At 40.6% G+C, this 13,520-nt stretch overlaps 1 protein-coding gene across 1 annotated transcript in view; it reads right to left on the minus strand.

Annotated features, from left to right (window-relative positions):
• The window catches only part of cacna2d2a (calcium channel, voltage-dependent, alpha 2/delta subunit 2a), a 667,325-nt gene that overhangs the window by 169,003 nt on the left and 484,802 nt on the right, over positions 1-13,520 (minus strand). The window contains exon 6 of the mRNA XM_028824557.2: positions 11,450-11,591. Coding sequence (XP_028680390.1) covers positions 11,450-11,591 — 142 coding nt within the window. The remainder of the gene's footprint in view (positions 1-11,449; positions 11,592-13,520) is intronic.

Consider the following 13,520-nt stretch of genomic DNA (forward strand, 5'->3'; position numbering starts at 1 on the left):
TACTGTTAATGGATGGCACATGGGCGGGCATCTTGGCCAGGACTGAACAGAGACTCTTAACTGGCTGGGAGGCCAGTTCAACAGAAGGATCGAGAGAGATGAACACTTCATCGTGTTGCACATTTTATTGTGTTGTTGATTTTATTTTAAATATACATATTTGTCATTTTTGGACCTCAATCTTTTCTCAATAACTTATCATGCTAAATTGAAAACATGTTTTCAGAAAGGTTCACAGATTTATTAAAAATCAGAAAGTGAAATTTCTCCTTCATAGAAGTGTTCAGTCTCTTTACTGTTGCCCTCCACATCGTGGTCAGGCGCATCTGGTTTGCTTTAATTCTCCTTGAGACGTGTCTAGAACTTGACTGGAGTCCACATGTGGCAAACTGAGTGGACATCACTTTGGTGCGTAAGAAGGTCCCACAATTCACACTGCATATCAGGACAAAAGACCAAGCCATGAAGTCCATGGAACCCTCTGTAGACCTCCATGATCAAATTATGGTGAGGCATTGTGGCTACCAGGCTTTTAACACATTCACACAAATGGACTCACACTTTTATTCTCTCCACATTGGACCCCAGTGGAATTTAAGATCTGTGTTCAAACATCTGGCACTCACTTACAGAACTCTGCATGGTATTGTACATCACAAACCCCCTTCAGCATTACAATATGGGCCATGCCCTGAGATCTGCTCAGTTCACTCTCCTTTTTGTTCCTCACACCAGACTATAGGCACGTGGGGATTGTGCATTCCAGTCCATTGATCCAAGGTTATAGAACAGTCTTCCACTGGTGTTGCGATCAGTAGAATCAAGTGTAAATGGAAGATGCATTTGTTCAGACAGGCATTTGGGTAGCTGTGCCATCTGTGGGTGACTTTTATATTGTCCTTATATTTTAGGTTGTGTTGATATTTCATTGTATTCTGTATTTTATTGTTCAGTGCTTTGTGACTTTCTTACTTTACATTGATCAGGACAGGGGTTTAAAACCATTTCAACTAAGCAAGCAGGGCTTTGGTTAAAGGGGTTACTAAGAACCTGATGGTCACTCTAACACAGCTTCAGACGTCCTCCACTGAGATGGGAGAACCCATTGGAAGGAATGGCATCCATGAGGTGTTTAGTAAGCTAGACTGGCTAACTCCTGTTTGGAGTTTGCCAAATGGCATTTAAAGGATACTAAGTGGAGGAGGGAAAAGATTCTCTGGTCAAATAAGACACAAATCAAACTCTCTGGGCAGATCTCCAAGCACTATGTCTGGTGAAGATTCGACCCTGCTCATCACCTGTTTAATACCATCCCTATGGTGATGCATGGTGGTGGCAGCATCATGCTAGGGGGTGCTTCTCAGTGGCAGGGACAGAGAGACTGGTCAGAACTGAATGTTGAGAGCTCCTTGAAGAAAATCTGCTCTAGAATGCAGGTGACCTCAGTCTGGGGTGACAGTTCACCTTTCAGCATGGTAATGACCCAAAGTATACAGTCAGAACAACACTGGGGTGGCTTCACGACAGGTCTCTGACTGTCCTTGAGTGGTCCAGACTTACACCCAATCTGTGGAGAGATCCAAAAATGGCAGTTTATAGACACTCACATCCAATCTAACGGACCTCGAGACGATCTGCCAAGTAGAATGAGATAAACTGCCCGAGTCTAGATGGGCAAAGCTTGTGGAGACTTACACAAGAACACACAAAGCTGGAATTGCTGCCAAAGGGGCTTCTGTAATTGAGCATCTGAATATTTCTATGAAGGAGAGGGTTCAGTTTCTGCATAAATGTTTTCACTTTGTCATTTTGGGTTATTGAGTGTAAATTGATGGGCAAAAATGGCAAATCTATTCATTTAAAATTAAATCTCCAACACAGTAAAGTGTTGGGATCTGAATATTTTCTGAAGCCCCTGTATTGTGTGTAGGATACCAACAGTATGGTGATAAATTTAATAAAAAGAAGAAGAGAGCAGAAAGGACCATTGAAAAAGAAAACACAATGGAAATGTCGGCAGGAGCTCGCATCATGTGTTAATGCCCACCTCACATATGCGCTCGTGTCCTGAAAAGCGATACGTCTAACATTTCATGGGATCAGCTCAGGCGCCGCCAACATTCACATTCTCCATTTGCATCTGTTGGGTGTTCTTTACTATTCCCAGAGTGCCGTAATCTCATTTTTTCCTCCTAACATTTTTCTTTTTTCTTCTACATTTAATCGGCATTGATAATTAGAATATTTGACCTGAGCTAATTAGAAAGTTTTGAGACTTACCATTTATAATCATAGCAGAAATAATGAGTGATAAAATGGCTCATTACAGTATTGTGGAAATAGACCCAGCCGGCGTAATGACTACGATCCCAGAGAGACAAATAAAACCAGGACGGCACCACACTTTGAAGAGGGCTCAGCCTGAAAGCATTTTTCGCAATCTGTTTTCTTCACCGTTGGTCACTCACCTGCCTGCTGACTACACGTTTTACTTTGATTTCACCCACTGCTTGCTGGACTCACCCTGCAGTTTATTGAGAACTCTTTCCATGTCTTTCAAAAGCCATTGACCTTCCATTTAATTAAATGTATTCATTCAAAGAGCTTTTTGTAGCGAGCTAACATTAAGCACTATGTAGATTTGCAAGTAAAAACAACTATAGTAACACACAAACAATAAGCAGCATACAAATATGCACAAGTATCAAAACAAAAAGGTTCAAGTTTTAAAGTCTAACAAATTTCTATTTTAGACAATATTTGACATTGCACTTTAGGAGTAGAGGTCAAAAGTTCCCGAAATTCTGATATATTAAGAGGTTTAGTGAAGCATTAAAAGCAACACAGTGATCAGAGGTGACGACTGGCCTGGCAAGCCATGTCCTTTGAAGTCAAATGCCGAAGCCACTGGACCACATTGCCATCGCTAGGTTTTCTGATTTGCTTTTTCTTGAAACCAGAGGGTAACCTTCCAGGTTCGTCTAAAGTAAGTAGTACCACCCCAGAACGAAAGTGGACACTGTGGCTAACAGTCTTGTCTCCTTTTATCCCTTACAGACTTGAGGAACCGCCCCTTGAGGACTCTGAAGCAAGGGAAGCCCCGCCTCTTTTGGTCCAGAGAACACTCCAGAAGGCAGTGTCTCATTCCGATGCTGACCTAAGGCTAGAAATGATCATTAGTAGTTTCAAAGAGGATAACTATACTCTTTATGAAAGACCATTGAGGCACATCATTTTTGTCTCATTTCTTGTTTTTTGTTTTGTTCCAATTAAATGGGATTTTTGCCCGGTTGGCACCCCAAGCATTTCTCCTTGTCCTGCATCTTCATTCGACCCGCTACACTGTATTGCATTGCATCATCTAATGGCCACTTACAGGACCACAAGGCACCTTGACTCAGGTAAGCACAATGAAAGGCAGTAAAGGAGCTGAGAGTTTAACTCTTTTGAGGGCGGATGTCGACTTTTGTTGACGCAAGGTGTTGTGGGTGGATGTCGACATCCAGGGGTAGAGGGCGATAAAAGCTGCAAACGCTGATAACACTCACCATTATGTTATAGGTAGACTCTCTTTTTTTTGGGGGAGGACTGTTAGACTCATTATGGGTGTGTGTGTGAGTAGTGTAGATTAAACGACGTCTAGAATGGCTTCTGGTGAGGGAGCGAAACAAATGCAAAAAACAAAATACTCCATGTGTATTATTTATTTATTTGTTTATTTATTGCATATTATAGCTGAATCAGACTCTGACTTATCTAACTCTGATTTTGATGCAAGTGATCTGGAGATCAGAAATGAAAGTCAGGTGCCTGCATCAGCTTATCGATCCCCAGCTGATCGTGCAGCAGCAGACACAAATACTGCAATGCTCACCTGGGAGGACTACACAGACTTGTGGGAGGCAAGCTGGCTACTGGATCTCATCAAACGACACGGAGTGCAGGTGGGCACTGCAGATTACCAGACACTCCACTACTTCAAGCTGTTTTTTTCCCCCCAGAGAGTGCCTTTCAGCTTATGTGTGACTATCTGTCCCCCGCGGCTCTGCCCGCGTAGTAGTGAAACAGGACAAACTTTAAAAATCAATAAACAAACAGGTCATCGCTAGCTAAGCGGAGACAAGGTACCTTCCAAAACGTGGCGAGAGGTAGACCGACTCGAATGGAGGCTGGCGTGTGAGTGAGGAAGGCCCCACCCACAGCCTCTGTCTCGAATATATCGTTCCTGCAAGCGAAATATGATTCTTCGCGCGATGAGAGAAGTCGCAAAATCAACTGGAGTGTTCAAGCAAATTACATAAAAAAAAAACGATCTAAATCCGTTAAGTAGTTCTCTTGTGAAGAACGGACAGACATACAGACGGACGTTGGATTTTATATACTGTACAGGGCTGTTCAAAATGAAAGAGCAGATTTCAAAAATGTATTTCAAACAAACTGTATAAGAAAGAAACACAAATTCCGCACATCACTGGATAGAGGAAAGTTCAAAGTTTGGTCCTATGGTCCTTGAGGTTGCATGCACTCAATGTGAGCACCATGTGTAGCGTGACAAACATCAAAACAGTAGACCATTTCTTGACACACACGAGTCAACTGGTCTCTAGTTACTGAATTCGATGTTGCAAATCTTGAAGATTAGCGGGCATAGGTGGAAAAAAAACTCTTTCTTTAATGTACTCTCATAGATAAAAATTGCAGGGGGTAAGGTCTGGAGAACTGGGAGGCCATAGACGATGAGCAAGATCTTGTTGTCCATCTCTTCCAATCCATTGTCCTGGAATGGTGTCGTTCAGGTAACGCCGGACCACCACGCAAAGTGATTTCTCTTGTGGTGTTGTCGCCATTTTACTATAAACGATAAAACAGCGCTTGGTGGCATTCACTGGTACTTTTAGGCGGACTTTTAAACTTTGAACTTTCCTCTATCCAGTGATGTGCGCAATGTGTTTCTGTCTTAAACGGTTTGTTTGAAATACATTTTTAAAATCTGCTCTTTCATTTTGAATAGCCCTGTATATAGAGATGAGACAAACAGATATGCAATGAAGTGTGTAAACTTACTCTACAGTATGTATGTAGGACCATAAAGCAGAGTGATATTTGTCATAAAAAAGTATTTTATTTTTGATTTAAGTGTAAAACCATTACTTTGTGTGCTTTTTAGAAAACTGAGTTTTTCAGAAAAATATTCAGTCCTGAAACAAAAGGAAAAAAAAAAATTAGCTCTAAAAGAGTTAAATGGCATCGGCTGGCTCCCATATGCCAGTCATGTTTCTACAGCGGCTTTCACAGTGAACCTCTTTACTAAGTGATTCACAAAGAAAATGGAATTATAAGATGCAGTAATACAAAGTCATGTGACATGTGCACAGGGCACTTGATGGCACCTGCCAAATATGCCAGCTTCTTGAGGGGTGTAAGGATACTGCTGCACCTTGCTACTGTTCTGGACCATTTCACAATTACTTATTTCTTGTCTTCTGCAGCACCATTCACAATAAACTTTATTATAAGGTGCTTTGCAAAGTAAGGTAGATTATGGGCTAAAATGGTGAAGGACAACAAAATAGAAAAGTTAAATGTGATACGAGATAAATGACAAAGAAAGAATGAGATGCCAAGAAGAGCCAGCAAATCTCCTGGAGCCATGGCACAATATAAAACAATGAACTGAACGTACGCATAAGTGGCACAGCATGAGTCCAACAGTTACAAATGAATCTCGTACGAGGGGAATGGCAGATTTAAATTGTAAACGAGGTAGGGCTTTGAGAGAAATGTGAACTTTAAGATCGATGAAGCCTAACAGAGCTCTGCAGAGCCAGAGCCAAATCCCTAAGTGAGCAATCCCATAGGGCCGTGTAATGGGACTCTGGGAGAGCACAGCCAGCATCAGAAGGTCTGGGGTGTCTAATGGGTTTATGCACAGTAAGCAGTGATAAATTCCACCGCCATATGGTTTTGTTGGTTAAAAGACGAAGAAGGGGGAAAGGATTGTAAAAATAATGCTGGATAGCAGCAGCGATGCAATGCAGCCATTTATAAGTTTGCAGGATCATTACGGTCATGTGTCCAGTAGTGATGAGCGGACCCTGCTTCATTCACTTCACCTCAAGTTTGGTGAAATGGTGGAAATGTTTGAGTACGTGGTTCATCGTTAAGTTGAAAGAATTCTGCTGAGTCTACTTCGAAGACCTGGATGAGATCCCCATGCAGTCTCCTCTGTTTGAGACTAAACAGGTTTAATGCTCTGAGTCTTTTGCAGTAGGACATGTCCTTAAGTCCTGGGGTGCACTTGGTTGCTCTCTTCTGCACAATGTCAAGTGCTGCTATGTCTTTCTTGTACCGCAGTGACCAAAACTGCACACAATACTCCAGATGTGATTTCACTAGTGCATTGTACAGTCTAGGTGTCATGTCCCTCGATTTATATTCAACATGCTTTACAATATAGCATTACATTTACTTTATCTTTTCAATAACGACTGCACATTGCTTAGATGTTGAGAACTTTGTGTCACCATGAACCCATAAATTGTTTTCAGAGGTCGTTTCCACTCTTGCATTTATAATTGACATTTCTTTAGCCCACGTGTAGCACTTCGCACAAAATTGTTTTTGCTGCCTTCTCAGTGTCTGTCATTTGTCCAGTTTCATAAGTTTACTAGCTACGCCCAACTGTGAGTGCTTTTGTCAGTGGAGAGGGGTTGGCATGAGCGCTCAACACTGTGAATTTTGCCACCGTTTGCTCATGGCCAGCATTGACTTTTTCAGCAGTTTGTGCCACAGTAGCTCTTCTGTGGGATCAGACTAGACAGGCTCGCCTTCCTTCCCCATGCACATCAATGAGCCTTGGACGCCATTGACCCTATCGCAGGTTCACCGGTTGTCCTTTTTTGAACCACTGTTGGTAGGTACTAACCACTACATACTGGGAACTCCCCACCACACCTGTCGTTTTGGAGATGCTCTGATTCAGTCGTCTACCATCACAATCTATCAAAGTCGCTCAGATCTTTACGCTTGCCCATTTTTCCTGCTGCCATCACGTAACCTACAAGAACTGACTGCTCACTTGCTGCCTGATTTATCCCACCCCATGACAGGTGCCACTGTAACGAGGTAATCAACGTTATACACTTCACCCATCAGTGGTCTTAATATCAGGGCTAATTGGTGTATGCTGTACATTCAGGATGGAAATGTCTAACATCCTCGTCCTTAAGGATTAAGCAACACCTCCTCAGTTGCAGCACATACTCAAATCCTGTTACTGTCAGAAGGGATCCTACTCTGTTGGGATCTTGAGCAAGGCCCTTAACTTGAAAACTGCTCCAGGGGTGCTGTATAATGACTGAACTTGCACTCTGACCCCAAAAGGTCACATTAAAAAAAAGTTTCAATAACGTATACCAAATGCCAAAAAATGCCTTTAAACATTAAAAAAATGTATCAGTCATTATTATCAAGTCTAAGAAATATTGTGTCTTATTACATGGCTTGATGAGAGGTTTATAGGGCAGCACTTGTAACATCTGGAAGGATACTGGAGTCCAGGCATGTGAAGATGAGGATTTAAATGGGGAGAACATTCTGGACTTGAAAGTAAGATCTGATAGTTTAACTTTTACAGTCATCGAGGATAAAACAGAGGCATTGCTTCTTTAATCTACAAAGATGGGAGAACAGGTTTCCTAATTAAGACTAGACATTATATAACCATTATTTGAGTGTCATAATTTCATGCACATTATTTGACCCAACTGAGTGCTTGGGGAAACTAAAAAAAATGAAACTCTGGGAGTCCTGAAAACCTTGGTAAATTTAAAAACAAAGAGATCATGAATTTGTGGTGGTACATCTGTTTTTCTATCTAACACAAAAGCAATAATTGAAACTAACCAGCCGGTGCCAGTGGTTCAGTATGTACGGGCACAGTGCCCAAGGCAGCAGTAAGAGTCCCATGGGATGAACAAAAAATGTGTTACATTCAATACGCTTTCCACGCTTGCCCTCTAAAAAGATAAAGTGCACTATGAAAGGACTCTAGCCTCTGTCTGACTCCCTCAGCTCAATCTCCTCTTCAGATCTCACCCCTCTTAAAACTCTCCTCTTCCTCTCACTTCTTATTAACAGACCACTGCTGCCCTGGCCCTAACTAGAAAGGTCTGATCTTTTGATTCTAATTTCTGGAAGCCTTCATTCAATAAGTTCTTTCTTCTCTAGTTTGCAGGTTGAGGGTTCATCTACGTCCAGTATCAGGAAGCCTCTGTCTGTCTTAGTGCTTTACTATTTTGAGTCATAGTTCCAATGCTACCCTCGCTTTTCCTGGCACCTTCTCTTCTTCTCCTTTCTCTGCTTTTCATAGGGCAGGGGTGTTATTTTAACTTGTTGGTTTCATGTTAGTCACTAAGTAAGTTACATAAAAATTTGATCATAAACAAGACTAAACTGTTAAAATAGTGGGTCAGATCATTTTACCACTCTCTTTTTACTTTCTCATATACGAAATACAGGGAAAGTATTGGAATTGTCCAAATATTCGATGTCGAGATTTTCATGAATCTCGACATTTTAGACCTCCCTGAGTCAGAAAATACCATGTTTGGAATTATGTCTGTGTGTCTATCTGTGTCTAACTTGAGTAGGCTTTCACTTAGGTCAACCAAATTTTGCCTACAAGTATTAGGTACAAAACATAGATTTCTATCAACCTTTGAGCTATTTCCGCTCACCAGAAGTGTTACTTACCTGAAACATTTCCCCAAAAATATAAAAAATTTGAAAATTTCACATTATCTTATGGTAAAGCACCACATTCTAAGCATTTTTTGTCGCTTTGTATTTTTTCAAAAAAATGACCAGTTTTCGAGATAATCGCAATTTTCCATTTGACATTCAAATGGTAAAACATACATATTCGAGAACGTTTTTGCTTTACGTAAACGTGATTTTGTGTATAAGTATTACATTACACACATTACTAAAGTCTCTTGTAACATCTGACCCACTTCCACTTACTGAAAGTGGTAAATTACCTGAATTGTTCGCCAAAATAAAATTATCATGGCATATTTTCTATTCATGCAGCTGCACAGTCCGATTTATTCAACTTTACTTTTATAACAATTGTTCAATGTATTATTAATTAGATTTGATTTGTTGTTGATGGTTCTTTAATGTACATAATATAAAAATATAATCATTGTCTTGCGATTTACTCCTCAAATATCCATCCCAATATCTGAAAATACGAGAAACTCTAGGGGAGACCACTCACAATTTTTTTTTTCAGAACATCCTGCAAGAGCACTTGGCACATCTCCCACCCCTAATGATCAACTTCAAAGTGGTTGTGAGATGTAGCACCACTAGTGAAGGATGACACGCCAGGATGCCATATTTCTTTAAAATCCCACACCCTAGCACATGTCTTAATAAACTGTAGATTTCTCAGAAATGTGATGGGCAAGAAATTTTGCCAAGGCAGATTGGATTTCATTTGCTTTCCCTCAATCACTGTGGACTTGAGCGGTTTATTTTTTCAGAACACTGTATAGACTAGATGATTTTTTTTCATCATCCCTTGCTAACTGGTGATATTCTTTAATACATCAAAAAATTACAATGCAGGCTGAAGAACCTCTATGACATGTTATGATTTTTATTATGAAATCCTTATTAAGATGATGAAAAGATGCTTCTGGCAACCCCAGCTTAACCTTAGAGGACCTACCCTGATGCAAAATTGACAAGTGCAATGCATTAGTCACAGGCTAGTCAAACCTCTAAGCTTTCATCTAATTCAAAATGCTACTGTAGGATTCTTTACAAGAACTAGAAAGTACAACCACATAACTCTTCATTTTAAGAAGTTAATCCTGCTTCCAGTTAACCTTAGAGCCAATTTCAGAAATTTTCTTCTTACTTTTAAACCTTTAAATGGCTAAGGCCCTGAGTACATACCTGATCTTATCTTTATTTACAAACCAAAGTATGCATTAAGATCTCAAGATGCCAGTCTACTAAAAATTCCAAGGATTAGCAAAATAACATTGGGAGGTTGAGCTTTTAGTTTCATGGCCTCAGAGCTCTGGATGGATCTACCTGCTTCTAAAGGAAACACCCATTCAGTCTCAGCTTTTAAATCAACTCTGAAGACTCACCACTGTAGTCTGGAGGACCCTGATTTGGTATACAGCCATGGCACTTGGTGCTACTACTCTGCTGTTTTATGCACATGTGAAAGACTCCAGAAAAGCCAGGAGCCTTAGAATCAAAGGACGGAAAGACCCTGTTGTCAGATCTGATGGCCCAGCACAGACCCATATGGTAGAATGCCCAGGAGGCATTCTAGTCTAGTGGCCAGTCGGCTGACGTCTCCAGGACTGACTGTTTGTTAGAACTTTTAGAACTGACCAGAGTTTTTTTTTCTCCATGGATGCTGCTGATTGATGGTTTTTGTTTTCCTCTCCACAGTTAACACTGATGATAATATTAATGGACAGGATCCATCCATCCATCCATCCTTAATGTTAATCAGTTTGGATGTATTGGTTTCACCAACAAATCTCAATTTTTATGTGTTTGCATTTAAAAATTAGTAATTTGTAAAGTCTGAAATTATGGTTTACCTGTGACAGAGCTCCCAGACCACACTCAGCAAAGAGCACACATGAAATCAAATAGAATCTTTGCCACAGGCCATGAGGACATGCATGGGTCACTGGCAGATGCAGACTACCCATACTTGTCATGCTGTACTGTATATGCAATGTACCTTTCTCTTTGGAGACATGTGCCCAGCTCTCATAGTTCAGGAGTCTTGTATTTCACCCAAGTGATCTTTACCAAACTTCAGGAAAGCCATGTCCTTTTATTGTGAGCAGAGGTTTCTGCCTTCTTGGCCTTCACCATAGGTCTGACCTATGCAATCCCTTTCATTGAATTTGCATCATTAGTAGCTACCAGGGTCTCTCCTATTAACTATGGGTGTAAACCAAACCATCTCAAAGATTGGAACTTAACCACACTCGGTCATCCATCCTCAGAGAAAGTCGTACATTGGGTGCAAAAACAGGAATCAGCTCTGAACAGAACCCTTGGCACGCACACACTCACCCACCACAGCAGGCCAGTTTAGAGATGACAATTAAGTCTCAACAATTAACGTAATGGAATGTGGAAAGGATTAGAGTGCCATGAGAAAGTGCATACAGTCTTGAAAAACATGCAGACTTCGCTCAGGTGCTGACCAAAATCTCTTTTGTTATGGGCGCCCATGTTCACCATACTCTAGGCAAATAGTGTTGTCTAGTGAGTAGGACACTGGACTGTAAAGTACACATGTACAGGCCGATTTCCTATCACTGATGTGACTTTGTGACCCAGAGTGAGTCAGTCAACTTTAAAACATTTTTTAGCAGTCACAAATCTGGATACTCACAGCCCTTATAGATGTCCGTCGGGATTTGCACTGCAGTGTAGGAGTAGTTCACTTTGTTCTTGAAGTTGGGATCATCCACAAAGTCTAACTTCAGAGACCTGGGGTTGGCCAAAAGGTTCTCCTCCCCGTCGTATTCCTCAGGCTGAAAGACAAAGTGGTGGGATTGTTACTGAGGCAAACCAATATAAAATTGGAGACACAGCTGAAGAGAATCAATGCATTTACACAGTGTTGGACTAAATAAAACTTTCAACTTCTTTTCATTTGTATGTTTTAACTTAGAAATGAGAGGTAAACCAGGTTTAATGGCATAATTCAATCAAAATATGAACAAAATTGTTTGTTATGGGAATTAATCAAATTCAATGCAGTTTTCTGGTGTGGAAACTGAGTAGGCAAACTGGAAATATGGCACATCAGTTTAAGCAAAATATTAAGTAAATGACAACGAATTTGAAACCAACAATGTATTCAGGATGGACTTAAAAATGTGTATAAATTGTGAATATAAATGGTTCATATGACAGTAATGTAGCATGTCACGTTATGTGTTGATGCCTTTTAATTGAATATTAGTTTGGTTTAAGTGAATGATTATTGCTTATTGCAGACTCCATGAACTTTTGTTTCTAGTACTTCTGTTTCAGTTAAACTTCTGTTCATTGCACAGATGAAATTTAACTCCAAATGTTACACGGTTCTCATTTCATAGTTTTAGAGTTGTGTACTTTGTTCTAGTTTTATTTGCCTTGTGCATTATGGTGAGCCCAAGGACTGGTGCTGATTTTCCTCAGTTTTGGGGTTAAATTGTCTTTCAATGCACCAGATGAATGTTTTAAGGATAATAATATTTAATAACTCTTTGCATTTATATAGCGCTTTTTCTCACTATTCAAAGCGCTCAGCAATTGCAGGTTAAGGGCCTTGCTCAAGGGCCCAACAGAGCAGAGTCCCTTTTGGCATTTACGGGATTCGAACCGGCAACCTTCAGATTGCCAGTGCACATCCCTAGCCTCAGAGCATGTCTGCTTTTTGTTCTGCTGCTAAGTTATGACAATTGGGGGATGATTTCAACATACAGTAGTTATTGAAGATAAGGAAGCCCAACATTTCCTGGTAGAAGAGTTCTTCTCACTGATCATGGCGCTTGAGACTGCCAATGTGTTGAATGTTGATTGGCACATGCAAGGAAGAATGTCACTCTACTCTGCACACATGACCATAATCCATCCATCTTCTTAACCTGCTATTCCAGGGCAAGGTCATGGGGCAGCTGGCACCTATCCCAGCAATCATCAGGCACAAGGCAGGATCAACATCTTGATGACTGGTTATATAAAACATTTCACAGCAATGGCAAACGCACTCTGTTTCATGTCATCGATTAATGGATGGCAGGACATATTGATTAGCATGTCCATCAAATGCATGCTCTGAATGATCACTCAGCCAGCTAAATGTATTTTATATAGCACCTTACATTATGAGCAATGATCAAATCATTAAGAGGAAATTGATTAATCGATTGTACTAATATGATGGATTTACATTATAACACAACTGAAGAGATGATGGATAGGTTGATTGACTCTTACAAACACTAAGAATACAGTTTGCCTTTCAGAAAACCCTAGGGGTTCTAGATAGATAGATAGATAGATAGATAGATAGATAGCACATACAAATAAAAATCTATCTATCTATCTATGTGGCCAGTCCAACCTGTCATTAATTTGGACCCCCAAGTACTTGGTGGACCACCTCTACATTCACTCCTTGAAGTGACCAGTCATAGAGACTCTTTGGTGCGGTTAAAGTCAATAAGCCTTTTCTTGGTTTTGCTGATGTTAAATTGTAGACAATTCTCTCTGCACCAAGAAACAAATTTCTCCACCTGACTCTTCTCCTTTGTCTCGTCCCCTTTATCGACACACCCCATAAGTGTTGAATCATTTGTGAATTTCTGCCAGTGACATGACATGCTGTTATATTTATAATTTGAGGGATACAGAGTGAAGGGAACAGCAGACATGCCTGTTCCAGGTGGTGCTCCAGTGTTGCTCACAGCCAC

Source organism: Erpetoichthys calabaricus, chromosome 18, assembly GCF_900747795.2.
Source record: "Erpetoichthys calabaricus chromosome 18, fErpCal1.3, whole genome shotgun sequence".
Lineage (NCBI taxonomy): Eukaryota > Metazoa > Chordata > Cladistia > Polypteriformes > Polypteridae > Erpetoichthys > Erpetoichthys calabaricus.